General features: G+C 43.2%; 1 protein-coding gene across 3 annotated transcripts in view; it reads left to right on the plus strand.

Moving 5' to 3' along the window:
* The first annotated feature begins 1,726 nt into the window (after positions 1-1,726).
* Positions 1,727-17,344, plus strand: part of GLP1R (glucagon like peptide 1 receptor) — a 109,474-nt gene continuing 93,856 nt past the window's right edge. For all 3 annotated transcript variants that reach the window (XM_034428022.3, XM_034428024.3, XM_034428023.2), the window contains exon 1: positions 1,727-2,028. In XM_034428022.3, the coding sequence (XP_034283913.2) occupies positions 1,948-2,028 (81 nt within the window). In that variant the 5' untranslated portion in view covers positions 1,727-1,947. The remainder of the gene's footprint in view (positions 2,029-17,344) is intronic.

Consider the following 17,344-nt stretch of genomic DNA (forward strand, 5'->3'; position numbering starts at 1 on the left):
AATAGATAGTGAATAATAGATAGTGAATTCTTTAAACTCGAAATAGCTATTGTCAATCCAGTGTAATGTTAAGGAGACTGATTTTCAATCTGTCCATCTTCCATTTGATGTTATCCAATTTACCCTGGCTCATTCCTCAGATATTCCATGTTGCTATCTGATATATCACTGTGCAACGCAGATGTTTGCTTTCACCAATGGCTGCATCAGTATCTGGAATTCTTGCTGGGTTTGTCATTAACGTCTTGACTACTCACTGCAGGATCTTGCTCTTCCCCAGAAACTTGTTGGGTACTTTCCAGGCTACCTTTGAGCACAATATTCAATTCATTTGAGACCTTTCCATAACAGTTTTTGGCAAGATTTTAACAAGGTAGATCACCAGATCTTACCTCAGCCCTCCCCATTTATCCAGGCTTGGGACTGGCATGCAGTTCTTAGGACAATTTATTCCCAAATATGTAATAGAACCTGGACAAAAGACAAAAAGCATTTTTACAATTAGCTTTTACTATTGAAGGCACATTCAAATTCTGACAGCCCAACCTTGCAGATAGGAATGAACAAATTGTGGAATTTAGTTATATTACAAAGAGATAATGAACAGTAGCTCACCAAAGTAAATTGAGCAAGTGTCTTTCTCTCATGAGTGATTTTGAATAATGTCTTTATGGGAAAAACATTAAGAAAAAAACATTTTTGTCTCTCAGCCTTAACCATTTCTCAGTCACTAGTCTTGTGACTAGTTTTGGGGAAAAGCAAATGTATTTATAAAGTTCAACATATGAAGGTTTTAGATACTTCTAGATGAAGCTGATATTAAGCAGTAATTCTAATTACGGCATAGGGTGGAGAAGCTGACAGGACTTCATTTTCCACTCTTTTCTGTATTTGCATTTTCTCCAGTGGGCCAAAAGTATGACTTTGACAGAGGAATACTCTGTAACGGCACCTATCATCTTCAGGGATTTTGTAAGTGGGGCTGAACAAGGTGTTTCTGGGAGAACTTACACAAAACTATTCTATTTCCAATATTCTAATTTGATTAATGAATTGTAAAATTATTTGATCATTGTCTTAGAAGAAAGGCCCCTGGATTGCATTAATCCTAGGTACCAAACGTTGGCAGGAAGAATATCCTCACAGCGCCTTTTCAAAGGATATAATTAGTTAATTGGCAAGAGCCTTGGTAGTACAGTGGCACCCTGTTATTAAGCTGGTTATTAAGACCAGCTGCCTGCAATTACTGCAAGTTCGAATCTCGCCAAGGCTCAAGGTTGACTCAGCCTTCCATCCTTTCTAAAGTAGGTAAATTGAGGACCCAGTTGTGGGGGCAATAAGCTGACTTTGTATAAATATACAAAAAGAATGAAGGCTATTGCTTAGCGCATTGTAAGCCGCCCTGAGTCTCCGGAGAAGGGCGGCATATAAATCAAATTAAAACAAAAAAACTAGCATTTGAGAGCAACAGCCCTGAACCTAGAAGGATGGCTTAACAAAAAAACGAAAATACCCAACCACTGCGAAGCGTAAGGTGCAGGCTTTCTTATTACTGTAGGTCGCCGCGCGCGCGGGAATGAATGAAAGGAAGAAGGAGGGAGCGGACAGTCGAGCGCGCGCGCGCGCGCGCGCACGTGCTGTGTACCTTCACGCCGGAGAGGGAAAGCGAGGGTGGGTCTCTCGCGGTTGCGCTTCGCTTTCTCCCAATCCAAAGGCAGGACACCCCCCACCCGCAGGGCGCGTACTCTGTTCTGGAAGCGATTGGCTGGGAAGCCGCGCTCCGACTGAATTGGGCTCGCGCTCCCCAGCCCCCACCGCCATCGCCGAGCTTACAAATGCCGCCGAGCCTGCGCCGCAAAGTTCACTCAAAAAGTCCGCGGCGCGGGAACTAAGAGACTAAGGTCTCCCTGCGCGGCCGCCTTCGGCCAAGTTTTGCAAGGGCTAACAATGCCTTCGGCGCTTTCTGCTCCCTGGAAGAGTTTCACCTTGGCGTTGCTCCTCACTACGGGGGGAGCGCCTTCGAGCAAGGTGAGCAAGCGGAGGGGACTGGGAGAGAGGGGACCCTCCTTCCTCTGAGCCCGGGGGCTCGAGGCGGGGTATAGGGAAGGCATGGCCGTTGCAAATCTCCTGCGGTTTCGGGTCTCCCGTTGGCTTATCGTGAGGAGCAAGGGAGGATTGGAGAGAAAAACAGAGCTCAACCCTTGCGAGGAGGGCGCCAAGTGGTGGAGTTGAAAGACCTCCTCGGGTGGCTTCCCCTGTGCAAACTTCGGCATTGCCTCGCCTGATGATTTCCAATTTTGCTCTTAAGATCTTCGAGGAAGAAACTCGACAGCTCGGCTAGCTGTCGTTAGGCGATCTCTTTCCCCCTGCCGCCCCTCCCTCTTCATTAGTAAAAAGTAGGTAGCCAAGCTTAGAATTGAATAGAATAGAATTCTTTATTGGCCAAGTGTGATTGGACACACAAGGAATTTGTCTTTGGGTGTATATGTTCTCAGTGTACATAAGGAGACTAAAATACGTTCATCAAGAATAAAAAGATACAACACTTAGTGATAGTCAAGGTTACTAAGAAGCTATCAAATCGTACTAGGAAACAAATAAAAACAATATAAATTGAAAGATACAAGCAACATGGTTATAGTAATAAGTGGGAAGAGATAGATACTAGTAAGGGAGAGAAGAATAATAGTAATAGTGTCTTAGTAAATTATTTGACACTGTTGTGGGAATTAGTTGTTAAACAGTGATGGCATTTGGGGGAAAAAACTGTCCTTGTGTCTAGTTCTGGTGTGCAGTGCCCTATAGTTTTATTTTGAGGTAGAAGTTGAAACAATTTATGTCCAGGATGTGAGGGGTCTAGATATTTTCACAGCCCTTTTTTTAACTCATGCAGTATACAGATCCTCAATGGAAGACAGGTTGGTAGCAATTGTTTTTTTTTTTAAAGGTTTGGGAGGACGATGTGGTAAATAGATGGTGGGATATTGTCATCTATTAAGTGTAAGCGTAGAACAAGGTTTTACATTAAAAACGAACAGCTTCCCCGGGTTTGCTTTTAAAAAGTTGGGCAAATATAAATTTGTTCAAATGCGGTTTCAGATTCTAGAAAGTATTAAAGATTGGAATAATGTGATTTTCCTAAGTACCAACTTCACTTTTTGGGGGGTAGTGAGGAGGGGTGACCCTTGTTTTCAAATTAAATGGCTCCTCTGATGTTCTGACATTTCCCTAAGAGCCCCTTGAAGTGTTTTGTCCCAAGAATTATCTTCCTAAATATCAACCTTCCTGTTTCAAGTTATACATACGGTTTGGTGCTCTGGAGCTATTCTGGGTGTTTTCAGATAAGGTTTTCCATGTGCATTATCCGTTGCTAATAGCATTTGATAGTCTCCAGATGCTGCCTTGAATCTGTAACTCCCTATGATTTACCCCTACTATTTCAGCTTTTTATTCCATGAAATATCCATCAGTAAGGAAGAGAGAGAATAATTATTCATTATTGCTGTTGTCTGTCTTAAAAAGCCTTGAGTTGAAACACTTTTTTTCTGGCTTATCTGAAACCAGACCATTATTAGCCAGTAAATGAACATCACACAAGCATATGAACTTCTAAGTTTTCTTTTTCCCTTTGTGTCATTTTTGTACAATTTTGTGTTTTTAGAAGGGTACTGGTGAATGGAACCAACTAAGGGTAGTCACTTTAATGTATGTGGGAATCCTTGATGCTCTCTGAGCTTGGTTGTTTTCTTGGAGACTTTTCATTACCAAACTAGATAACATCATCAGTGCTAGAAGAGAGGGGTTTGCTCTCATTTTATGTTCTGGTGGCTTGCTCTGCCAATAATGGCTTTGGTAATTCTTTGAGGAACTCCACAGTTCAACTCTGAGTTACAAAGATACTCTTCTATTGGGACTTAAATGTGTTTCAGGATGAGGGGAAATTAGGTACTTGGTTTGTTAAGAAGTAGCTGATTTTAAAACAATGCTCAAAGATCATTTTAATTTCTGAGCATTACTTACCAACAGCATAGAGATCCAGTAGTTAGGGTGTACAACTGTACATGATTCAAATGATGGACTAGATAACCCAGGTTCTGGTCCTCTTTTAGGCATGGAAGCCAACAGGTCAGTCACTGCCACAAGGTATCTGAAAAGCAAAAGCTCTCAGGCATTGATAACTTTTCATACTTTCGTCATGAAAATTGAAGCAAATGTGCAAAATAGGCAATCCTGCAACTTGGTGTACAACAAACACTATGAATAACAACTTTGCAGCAGCATCTCTTACTGGGCTGTTGTCTGAGCTGTTATTTGTGGTCAGTTTACTAGGGGGGTTTGCTGTAGGGGTGTTTCTTATTTATAATTATTCTTTCTTCATATAATTCCAGCTTAAGTCGAACTTGACTTGAAGTTTGTTTCTAACATTATTTAAATTGGCATGAATAGAATTGGTACAGAATAGAAATTTATGAATAATTGGGATGCAGTTCTTTTTTAAAAAGTATAACATTTCTTAGCATTTTGATTGATACGGAACTAAGGGCTTAAAAATGCTAGGCTTTACATAGTTAAAATTATTTTTATTTATTGTTAAATTTTTATACTGTCTGACTCCCACTGATTTTATATATGTGTGTATTACATGTGGAGCATAATTCCAAGGCAATGGGCAAGTAAAAGTCTCATGTGATTTTAGGAGTTTTCCCTAGTTAAAATTTTGCAGAATAACCAAAGTTTTCTGTAAGTACTGTGGAGAAGGAGATTGAGGTCCAAGTTGTAACTCAGGCATCTGTTTTGTGCTTGGTGATTATTGCTTTTATCAAATCAAAATAGAAATGATGGTTCTATTATTTAAAGATGTACATTATATAGAAAAGAATTATGTCTATCATATTTTGTTTAAATATGAATAATGTTAACCTCACCCAACTCATTTTCTAATAAAAAAAACATGGTGAAACTAATTATAATAGAGAAGATTGTGAGAGAAGCTAAATTTTAAATAGAGCCAAAAAGGGTAGCATGCATTTCAGTTACTTGATCCAAAGTTAATCTTTATCTCTTCCGAAGTGTTACCTCTACACTGCAGTGTGAGCTAAATCAGAACATTAAAAGGCAATGCATGAACACAAAGCTGGATTGCTAGCCATGGAAAGCATTGAAAATAAATGATTTCGAAGAGCAAAAGAGGTTAAATGTCAGCAAAATATATGGTGTGCTTTGTTTTAGACATGTTTGCCATTTGTCCGTTAGAGAAGTATTTATAGAACTAGTGTTTTGTTCAGTACCTATCAGTAATGGTAAAAAACCTGAGTATTTTAAGGTATTGCCACTATACTTTTCTTCCCTTGTTCTATTAAAAATATAAATACAAGTAAGTATATAAGAAACTGGTCAGTATAAAACTAGGATACCTTCTGAACTTTTTGGGAACTGTCTGCAGACATTGGAGTTTGTTAGAAGTATTAAGAGTGGGGTTTTTTTGTGAATACAATATGAATTTAATACAGAGAGAGAATTAGAGAAAATAAAGACAGGATTTGGCTGCTGAATAATGGGGAAAAAAGTAGTGGTGAAATTCAATTTTTTTTACTACCAGTTCTGTGGCTTAGTGGGCATGGTTTGGTGGGTGTGGCAGGGGAAGGATACTGCAAAATCTCCATTCCCACCCCACTCCACGGGAAGGATACTGCAAAATCTCCATTCCCACCCCACTCTGGGACCAGTCAGAGGTAGTATTTGCCGGTTCTCCAAACTGCTCAAAATTTCCTCTACTGGTTCTCCAGAACCTGTCAGAACCTGCTGAATTTCACCCCTGAAAAAAAGGGAATGTGGTTTAGTACAACTTCTGCATCTAATAATGCAGGGAATTGCATTATTAAATGAGAAGGTAGAGAAAGATGCCACTGTTGACTAAGTGAGAGAATAAGGGCATTTTTATTGATAAAAACCAAATACTGTGAGGTTTTGGATGTGCAGAACAAAATGTAAAAAACTTGTCAAAACAATGTTCCATTTCTTTAGAAGAACAATCTCAAGGTACAGACTTCTTTGACAAGACAAACTCAAGAGTTGATGATGGATAAAGGAAGATTTAGGCAAACAGTGTTATAGCAGCCCAACTTAACTGCTGAATGAAAACAACTTGGAATGCCTTTTATTTTTCATCTGTATAATTATTTATGGTGCAATGTTGTAACTAAGCTTTTTGACCAACCAACCTTTCTCTATTGGATTTTAGCAGTATCTTTGGTAACATATCCTTGTACTTGATGCTATGAAAATATTTTTAAAAGGCTGCATCATTTTAGTGCATAAAAAGTACCAATATCAATTAGTTTGTTTGAAGACAGTAGTAGTAGTATAGCCTTGATTGTCATTGTACATCATATAGATATACATATATACAATTAAATTACCAACAAAATCTCTAATGCCAAACTCCCTTGCATGTATTAATTGCAAGCAACCCCACACATTCCCTTAACTTTTCAAATTTCAAAATGTATTCTTTATTAACTATCTACCTCATACAGTTGCCAAATTTGCAGTACAATTCTATAAGTGCTTACTGAAAAGTAAGCCACATTTCGTTCAGTGAATCTCAGTTTGAGGTAACCATTAAAGGTAATAGTTGAAGAAAGGTAATCCATTTCCCCTATATTAAGTTTATTCTTACTTTTTGTTTTAGAAATATTTTAATAAAGCTATATACCCCAAACTTTTTTTTATTTCATGTACTACTGTGTTTCCCCGAAAATAAGACCCTGTCTTATATTTTTTGAACTTTGAAATAAGCGCTTGGCCTTATTTTTGGGAGGTCTTATTTTTTGGGGGCACGTGGAGCAAGACGGGGCTCCTCTTGCCGTTTTACCTGATTTCCAGCTCTGTCTCCCTAACCCTAACCAGAGGAAATGGCGGGGACCAGGTGCGCATGCCTTTAAATATTTTTGGGGAGGCTTATTTTCTGGGAGGACTTATTTTAGTCCATGCGCTGAAAAGCCAGATTGGGTTTATTGTCAGGGGATGTCTTATTTTTGGGGAAACAGGGTAGTATGAAGTACAATGCTCACTTTTAGTTTATTTAGAAAATATATATGGCTTCCCATTTTAAATAACTCTGGATGGCTAGGAAGTATTTTCTTTTGCATGATCACATAATTATCTTTCTGAAGAAGTCTTAAACATATGTATTCCTGCTGCAATAATTACTCTGTTTAATCAATTCAAGTGAAAGATGGAGCACTACATAAAGTTCTTGTTTATTCCTACCTAATTCTATTTACATCATTATCCACAGCAGGTGGCAGCATCTAGCCTGCCTTGGTTGATCTAAAAAAAACAAAAGTTAGTATCCGGATGACACACTATCCAGAAATCTCAGGATAACAGAGTAGATTCAGAAATCAAACATCCCAGAAGGTAGCAAAGGCAAGCCACTTCATTATTTTTGTCAAGAAAATCATATGAATGCTTAGCTAAGCCTGATGACAATGAATAGTCATCTTACCTTTAGTTTGTTTAGATCAGGGGTGTCAAACTCGATTTCATTGAGGGCCACATCAGAGTTGTGTTTGGCCTTGGGGGGCAGGGTAGGTGTGGCTAGGGTGGGTGTGGCCAGCTTGATGTCACTCATGTCAGAGGCATCTGTGGTGGCCCAAGCGCTCTGCCAGCAAAAAGAGGCTCCCGAGCTCCGTTTTCAGCTGTGACAGCTTCCTGCAACCCTCTGCCAGTGAAAACGAACTCTGTTTTCACTGGCAGAGGCACTGTGGGCCAGTCCTTCACTGTTTTCATGGCAGCCTCATGGGCCAGATCTAAGCAGCCCACAGGCTGGATCCACCCCATGGGCCTTGAGTTTGACACCCCTGATTTAGACTTTGCCAGTGTTACATATGGTGGTCTTTGAGCATTTGACTCTCCACAGAAATATTTTAAGTGCTTAGTTCTGATAGATTTCTTCTACTGAGAACTAAAGTAAACTAAAGTAAAAAGTTTAAATCTGTTTGTCTTCCATGCAAGAGATATCTGAAAATGCATGTAACAAAAGTTGGATCCTGAGCACAGTGCTATTCTTTACTAATTGTGGTCAATTTAGTGTGCAAAAAAACTATTTACCGGTAAATCTGAAGAAATCAATTTGTTAGCATCAAATATGTTGTAACTGACTGATGAATTTTCTTGGAACTAGCTATATTTCCAGGAGAACAGACTTTAATTGGGAGTTGGGTAAGCTTAGAGTGGTGAGATCAGCACAGAAAGGTAGATAATTTATAATGTGTATCACACTGTTGATTAGTTCAACTGAAATAGCTGAGAGGCTGTTAATTATCAATAGGAAGACTCCTCCACCATTCTGAAAAAAACATTCCTTCTGGAGGGTGTTCTTGTATTTTTAAAAATTACTTGGGAGGAGAACTCTTGCATAGAACAAATGAAGGATATACACAAAACAGAAACAATACTTGTTTTGAACTCAAACTAAAATACTACTTTCCAAAAGTTCTGTTAACCCAGTCTGGGTCAATCATAATTTATGGAAACAAATTCAGGACAATGTTCCAGCCCTAGGAAATGGTGGGATTCAGAAGAAGCTCCTTACATTGCAAACAATTGAATAGTTAATGGTCAGCAAAGAAATACAGAAAATTCTCACTTTTTGCGGCATACTAGTAGTCATATAGATTGATGCTTCCAAATCTGGTAGCAAAGTCCCAATCTTTTTGTTTGTGTGTGTGTGTTAGAAAAATCATTTGTGCTGTGTGGAAAGATACTCTAATTGAAAGGAATGTGATGAATAAGAAATACTGTATTTTTTCATCTCCCACATTTAGTTCCGCTATCCTCCTTCAAGGCAGGTCATCCTTGTGGAAAAAATTACATTATTCCAGTTAGCCTGCATCTAAACTTTTAGCCTTGCAGGCAGAACCATAAACCTCTTCAAATCTGTATTTACACTATCTTTTCAGGTTACTTTTTATAAACCAATAAAAGATTTGCAGATTCAGAGCTAAAGAAAGAAAACCTCAGCAGCATCATTAGGTCAGCCTACACAGAGATATATCAGAGAACATCAGTAGCATGGTATTGTTCCTTCATCCCATGCCACTGGATGATTTCACCCAACACCTTCACAAAGGTGTTCTAAAGAAATAGGAAGACATAACAGTCCTCCTTCCCTGCCCCCAAACACTGATGGGAGCCAGGCTATTTGCCACTGCGTATTGATGATGCCAGTGTTGTTTACATTTAGCGTTTAAATGAAAGTAGCTACACAGGAAGAAATTTTCTACTTCTGAGGTTAAAGCCTCTCTCTTGGGTAGCAGCTTTTCTATCCAGTGTTTGGAGGTTAAGAAAGTCTATAGGAAAAAACAAGTTGTGACTCAACCCAGGAAAGAGCGAGTGGCTGTGGTTTTGAAGCCACTCAGATCTTCAGGTTTTCCATCTCTATTTCTGAATAGGATAACATCCTCCAGTTAGAGCTGGTACACAATCTTGGATTCACTTTTCATACTCAACCAAGTGGTAGCTATGGTTGGGAAGGCCTATGCACAAATCCATCTTCTGTATCAGTTGGGCCCATTCCAGGATTGGAAGGTCCTGCATATGGTCACTCATGTCTTAGACTACTGCAGCTCTACTTGGGGCTGCCCTTATAGAGTATTCAGAAGCTGCAACTAGTCAGAATGCAACAATTTGTGACCTTCTGCTCTGTACTTGCAGTAGCTAGTTGTGTTCCAGGTGCAATTCAAGATGCTGATTGTCTCCTGTAAAGTCTTGCATAAGGGCAGGTGACTGCCTCAGATTTTGCTTATCCCAGAAATATAATAGGTTGTTTATGGGCATGATCTGGGTCCCTTCCTTAAGCAATGTTATCTAGTGGGACCCAGGAGATGTACCTTCTGTCACTGCCTAATTGAGTTGTATGGCTGTTGGATTTGAGTCTTTTTGGGGGCTGTGGCATTAGTGTTAGCATGCTTTTTTTACATTTTAGGTTTCATATTATGGTTTTAATTTATTTTAGCTGCCCAGAAACACAGGATAGTGTGGGCAACCATATACATTATTGAAATACATTTTGCACATCTCCAGAATGAATTCATTGCCCTACAGAAGTTATGGCAAAGTTCATAGTTGGAATAGCTTCTATTATATCTTTAAAGGGTTGCATTTTGATACATAAAGATGTTAGTTAAGTGATATGTAAACATTTTATTGTGAATTGGCGTCTGTTTTCCAATGCAAGCCTCTGTATGGAAATATGGATAGCATTGCAGTACTCACGTATGGGTTCTGCTAATTTTATTTTCTGAAATTTTTAGTAGAAAACTACTGTGCCAATATGGATGGTGATGATTGATAGTGGTCTTTAAATAAATAGAGTTGTCCAGAGCAAATTCATAATGTAAAATTAAACCTTCATTACTTTTATTGGCTACATTGTTTTTTTGCCTGTTGCATTTTAAGAATTTAAAAATGACATTGAATTCTCATTAAATTCCAAAATATTTTTTTTCCCAGAGAAGTGGAGAGTGTTAGTATACTACTATCATATCAGTTCTTTTGGTACAAAGTCCCAAGTTTAAGGAATGTGGGGTTTGTTTGTTTGTTTGTTTACAGACTTTCAGGTTTGCTACAGTTCTGTTGCTAGCCTATTTACTGTCTTTTCATCATTTGATAATATCTGGTTAGAGCTAGAGCTTCGTCTTAGCCCCGACCTGCACACTTTTTGCCGCGCCCTTAAGACCCTTCTGTTTCAGCAAGCCGGACTGGCCTAATATGAATTTTAAATGGGTGTATGTGTGTTTTAAATTGAGGGCCAAATTTTATATATCTGATTTTAATTGGTTTTAAATTTTATAAATTCATGTGTTTTAATATGGCTGTACACCGCCCTGAGTCGCTCGGGAGAAGGGCGGTATAGAAATTTAATAAAACCTAAACCTTACCTTGGTTCTTATTCTGAATTGTTTTGATTTGTTAACAAAGGCCTATATATTGGCTGTATTTGCATCCTAAATAAAGCCATGTCATTGTATTAATTTCATATTGCCTTGTTCTTCTAGGAGTACTATTTCCATTGTAAGAGGTGCTCCCTTGCATGCAAAATAAATTTTTCCTACACGCTGCTCAGACACTCCTCAGAATGGGAAACGATCACCCTATTTGCACAGCTGAGTGTCAATCAAATCCCTCTGGAGCTGGATCCACCTCACTTCCTGCTTCTTCCCCAGACTTTTTCACTCAGCCATTGCAATAGCATCAAGTGTCTGTATTTCTGTTTAAATTTATTCTTAATTTTACCTTTCCATTTAGTGATTTGGCTTAATATCTTTTATTTATTACTTTAAAGTGCTGCGCTTCGACTGCCTTCACTGGGTGAGGTTTAAAGCGTATTTGGCGGTCCGGGGCTCCGGCCGCCGCTAGCGGCTTGGTTTGACTGGCGGTTTATTTCTAATCATTGTTACCGCCATTTGCAGCCATTTTGCTGCCAGTCACTGTGCGAGGCCGTGGATTGATTTAGCGGCCATCGGATATATCGGCTTGAGTCCCTGCCGGCTGGCATACTCATCAGCCGTTTTGGGAGATTGAGACTGCTTCGTTCTGCTGCAGCTTCAGTCCGGCCGTAGGCGCTGTGTTTCGCCTGGCTTAGGACTTGTGGAAATTCGCCTCGCGGGCTGCCATTTTGGGCCCTGACCATCGCCGCTGTTTTTCGCTGCTACATGGGCATAGCGACCTGGGCTTTGGTTTCCAGGGTCGCTGGGTTGCCGGCAGGTGGGGACGCTGTCCTGATCGTACCTGCAATTTACAACTACCGCAGAAGGGTGCCTGAAAGTCCCAGGGAAGTACATATTGCTTAATTTTATTTACATTTATTATTAAAAAAAAAAAAGAAGAAGAAGAAAAGGCCGTTGCCTCGTTATAATTGATAGCCCTGTTTTTCTTGTACATAGTTATTTGAATTTATAAAAAAAAACAAAAAAAAAACAAAACCAATATCAGATATACATATATTAAAATTCATATTACTAATATTCAATTATATATATACAATTGATAAGTTTCTATTTACAATTAATTAATCAATAAATACTAATTCATTGGGGTGATTGATCATGGATGACAGGGAGGAAGTTGCTCTTTCTTCTGATATGGACAGGAGTCCCTCTCCCTCCCCAGTGCCTTCCCCTAGACAGCTTAGGGGGAAGAAATCTAAGGCTTCCAGACAGGTGAAGGCCTCCAAATCTGCCACAGCAGATAAAGATGCCCAAAGGAGGCATAAGGCATTAGAAAAGCAGTTTGCTAAGGCTAGGCAACGGGCCCAGGACCCTGGTCAAGGACCAATTCCTGAAGGCTTGAGCCACGAGGTGACCTGTGAGCCCTCGGCCTCTCATAATGTAGATTTATTGGCCAGTGGTCTGAGGGAGGATGGACCATCGACCTCTCAGGAGGTTCCAATTTCTGCGACTAATCAGTCAAGGGCTAGTGTCAGGTCCCGCTCATCTAGTTTTGCAAGCCATTTTTCTCAAGCTTCTAGGTCAGGACCTGAAGCTACCTTTACACCCACTGCAGCCGGCCTCTGTCCTGAAGCGGGCCCAGGGTTCCCTCAGCCTGTGGATTTTCAGTCCTTTTTTTCTAAGGCCATGTCCCATATGTATCAAATGGGGTTGCAACAAGCCACTGGTGCCTTCCCTGCTCCTACGTGCCCTACTACTTCTGCCTTTTCCATGCATCCCCCTGGGTCACAACATCAACAGCAATCTGTTGCCTGTAGCCTTGTGTCTGAATGAGCCCGGGAGGACGATTTCCTAGATGACTTTGAGATGTCAGAGGATGAAGAAGAGATTCAGGACAAGCCGGCATTTCCGGGTCTATTTAAGCCTTCTTTGTTTCACTCTCTCCTACGCAAGGCAAAAGCTGCCACTAATATGGATTCCACGCCTCTTCAGGGCTCCTCTTCTTCTACTCCATCTGGCCCCAATAGTAACTTGTTCAATCTACCTCAACCTGATGAGGCCTTTGTTCCCTGTCCGGATCTTTTCTGCCAGGTTGTTCAAAAGCCTTGGGACCGCCCCGCCTCGTTGTCGGGTCCGAATTCATTTGATCGAAAGCTCTATGCCTCGGCCCCTGCGCTGGATGCCCTCCTGCAGTTACCTACAATTGATGATCCGGTGGCGAGTCTCACATCGTCTTCCATCCTGGTAGGTGAGGCTGGGGATGGTCTCAAGTTTGAGGACAAACGAGCCGAAATGGGGTTTCGTAAAACACACCAAGTGGCGGCTTGGGCCATTCGTGCTGCAACCTCCTCATCATTCTTTAATCGGGCATCGCTGGTGTGGTTGCGTCAACTGAAGGACAGGCTTCCCCCGGAGGACACACGATTACAGCAGGACCTGGCCAAACTAGTCGCAGCTGCTGAATATTCGGCTGATGCGTCTTTGGACGCAGCTAAGTTCGCTTCCCGGGCCTTAGCTTCGACTGTATCTTCAAGACGTCTCTTGTGGCTCCGTAACTGGAGAGCTGACGCCAAGTCCAAATGGCGCTTGACTGCTGCCCCTTACAAGGGCCCTGCCTTATTTGGCTCATCCCTGGACTCTGTGTTGGTCGAGAATAGGGATAAGAAGAAGGTGTTACCCACGTCTTTCCGACGTCAGGACAGGCGCTATGTACCTTATAATCGACAGCCCTTTCAACAAGAGCAAGGCGCCGGGGGCGCCTCTTACTACAGATCTTCGCAGTCTCAGTACCAGTCAACTTCGGACAGGGCGCCCTTTCGTGACCGCGGTCGCCGACAATCCAACTTCAGGTGACCTTTCAGACAGTCGGCGGGCCGTTTTTCCAGGCGCGGTAAGTGACTCACCGCCTCTGATCCCAATCGGGGGCAGGCTCCAGGCATTCTCTCACCTGTGGCCAACTACCACCTCGGATGCCTGGATTGTCCAAACTGTCACCGAAGGGTTACGTTTGGAATTCACCACCATGCCACAGGACTTTTACCTTCAATGCCCTTGGCCACTTCAGCCGGAGAAGCGATCTCTTCTGTTACTCGAAATTCACCATCTGTTGCAAATCCAGGCCATAGAGCAGGTTCCATTGGATCAACTCAAAACCGGCTTTTATTCAACACTATTCCTGGTACCGAAATCCTCGGGCGATTGGAGAGGCATTTTGAACCTTCGACGTCTCAATCAACACATCTTGTACCGTCGGTTCAAAATGCATTCCCTCAAGTCTCTGCTGGGCTGCATTCATCGGGGAGATCTGATGCAATCTGTAGATCTAAAGGAAGCGTACTTGCACGTCCCCATTCATCAGTCGCACAGGAAGTTCCTCCGGTTTGGGTTTGGAGACCACCACTTTCAATATCGGGCTATGCCATTCGGCCTTTCGTCCGCTCCGAGGACGTTTACAAAGTTGCTAGCGCAGTAGCGGCGTCGCTCAGAGAGGTTCCTGTTCGTCTGGCATGCTACCTCGACGACATTTTGATCCTGTCGTCTTCTCCCGAACAGGCGACCCAGGACCGGGAGCTAGTACTTCAGTCCCTTCAAGACCACGGGTTCACTTTGAATCTTGCCAAAAGCCATCTTGTTCCCACATCGAGTATCCTACATCTCGGAGCAACAATAGATTCGACACTGTGTGTAGTCTCCCTATCTCCCGACAGACAAGCCAGCATTCGGGAACTGAAATCTCAAGTCTTACTACGCCGGACTGTGACCTTACTGTCTCTCTCCCAGCTTCTGGGAAAGTTGATATCTTGCATAGACATTGTTCCGTGGGCGCGTTTCCATCTTCGTCGCCTCCAATGGTTCCTGCTCCCTTACCAGAGACAAGGTCGAGCGGAGTCTCTTCTCAAGGTAAAGGTTCCAGCTCCCGTTCGCCTTTCCCTGAGGTGGTGGCTGTCTCCGGCCCTCAACAAGGGTCCCCCCTTTCTGGAACCAGCTCGGATGGTGTTGACCACGGACGCAAGTCTGCGAGGCTGGGGGGCTCACCTCGACCGTCAGCTAGCCCAAGGTGCCTGGTTGTTGGCGGAAAAGCTGCACAATATAAATTGGCTAGAGCTCAGAGCGGTCCGACTCGCCCTGATACACTTCAAACGCCTTGTATATCGCCAGGACCTTCTGATTCTAACGGACAATGTGGCCACCAAGGCCCATATCAACAAACAAGGGGGGACCCGCTCCTGGACACTAATGCAGGAGACGGAGCGTCTTCTGTCATGGGCGGAGCTCCACCTCTCGTCGATAAAAGCCGAACACATCTCGGGGACTCTCAATCAAGAAGCAGATTGGCTCAGCAGAGACCAAATAGATCACGCCGAGTGGAGGTTGGACCCCGGCTTGTTCCAGGACCTGTCCAGGAGGTTCGGCCTTCCCCTAGTGGACCTGTTTGCGACGGCTCAGAACACCCAATTGCCGAGATTCTTCTCCCGCTATCCATGTCCAGCAGCGGAGGGGCTGGATGCTCTTCGGAGTCAGTGGCCCCGGGGCCTTCTTTATGCCTTCCCTCCCCTTCCTGTCATCTCCAAGGTCGTGCGGAAGGTCATTCACGAACGGGCAAACCTTCTACTGGTAGCACCGTATTGGCCCCGTCGAGAGTGGTTCGCCGACCTCAAGAACTTATCGGTCGAACCACCGTGGAGGATTCCACCCAACAAGATAGTACTAACTCAAGGAGCCATCCGTCATCCGGAACCAGAATGGCTTCGATTAGCCGTGTGGCATTTGAGCGCATAAAGCTCATCAAGGACAATCTGTCTGACGATGTTATCTCCATTATTCAGGCAGCTCGAAGACCATCAACAATTCGTATTTATAACGCCTCATGGACAGCCTTCACGAGATGGTGCGGGGATCATCACGTAGATCCCACAACGGCTTCTGTTCCGGACATTCTGTGTTTTCTGCATGCGGGATTCTCCAAGGGCTTGGCTCCCGCGACTCTACGCCGACAGGTGGCGGCTCTGGCGACTGTCCTGTCAGGAGAAGCTCGTGTTCCTTTGTCTCAGGACTCAGAATCCGTTCCTTTCTCCAAGGGGTCTCAAACTTACGGCCGCCGCCGATTCACCGCTACCCCACTTGGGACCTTACCTTAGTGTTGCAGGCCTTAACGGGTCCTCCGTTCGAACCCATTGCTTCGTCCAGCCTGCACTTCTTGTCTTTAAAGATGGCCTTTTTGTTGGCAATTACTTCGGCTCGCAGGGTGTCTGAAATTGCAGCTTTGTCCATGAGGAGTGATCTCTGCGTTTTCTATCCAGACCGGGTCGTGTTACGCCTAGACCCAGCCTTTGTGCCCAAAATGAACACTCGTTTTCATCGAGCCCAAGAACTCGTCTTGCCTAATTTCTGCCCGAACCCTCGTCACCCTGCTGAGAGGCGATGGCATACATTGGATGTCCGACGGGCATTGAGAAGATATCTTAAAAGGACTTCCTCCTTTCGCAAGACTGAGGCGCTGCTGGTGTCTTTCCTTCCCTCCTCCTTGGGTCAGAAGGTTTCCTCAACTACAGTAGGCAGGTGGCTCAAAGCCTGTATAGCTAAGGCATATGACTTGAGGGAGGCCCCTGTCCCGGGTGGTATACTGCCCCATTCTACTCGTAGCGCCGCAACTTCAGCGGCTTGGGCTACCCAGGCTTCAGTAGATGATATTTGCCGGGCGGCCACATGGTCATCCCTTTCATCCTTTGTAAGTCACTATAGGCTGGATAAGTTTGCTTCTGCAGATGCTGCCTTTGGCAGGAGGGTATTACAGGCTGTAATCTCTCCCCAAGACCAGTCTACGGCTTAGTTCCCCCCCTTCTTTCTCTAACTTGGGTATGTCCCATTCTGAGGAGTGTCTGAGCAGCGTGTAGGAAAATGGTCGTTGCTTACCTGAACGACCCTTTTGTACACGCTGCGAGGACACTCCGTCCCTCCCTTTTTCTTCGCCGTGCCTGGCTTTGGTGGAGGTCTGCTTTCTCTCCCTCTGTAGCTGTCTGCTTCCTGTATGACTACCTGGTGGAGTTTCTAACTGTCGATCCTGCTGCTATTGGACCAAGTTGTCTTCGTGAAAAGTCTGGGGAAGAAGCAGGAAGTGAGGTGGATCCAGCTCCAGAGGGATTTGATTGACACTCAGCTGTGCAAATAGGGTGATCGTTTCCCATTCTGAGGAGTGTCCTCGCAGCATGTACAAAAGGATCGTTCAGGTAAGCAACGACCATTCTCTACAAACCAACATACTGTCAAATGAAACACAGAGGTGTTTGCGGACTGCTTTGAGTCAATAAAATAGGATCAACTGTCAAAGAAAAGGTATAGTCTCTTGGCTTTTTGGTTAAGTTCAAACATGTATCAAGAAAAGGGAGGAA

Source organism: Pantherophis guttatus, chromosome 1, assembly GCF_059756535.1.
Source record: "Pantherophis guttatus breed Tessera chromosome 1, ASM5975653v1, whole genome shotgun sequence".
In the NCBI taxonomy this organism is placed as follows: Eukaryota; Metazoa; Chordata; class Lepidosauria; order Squamata; family Colubridae; genus Pantherophis; species Pantherophis guttatus.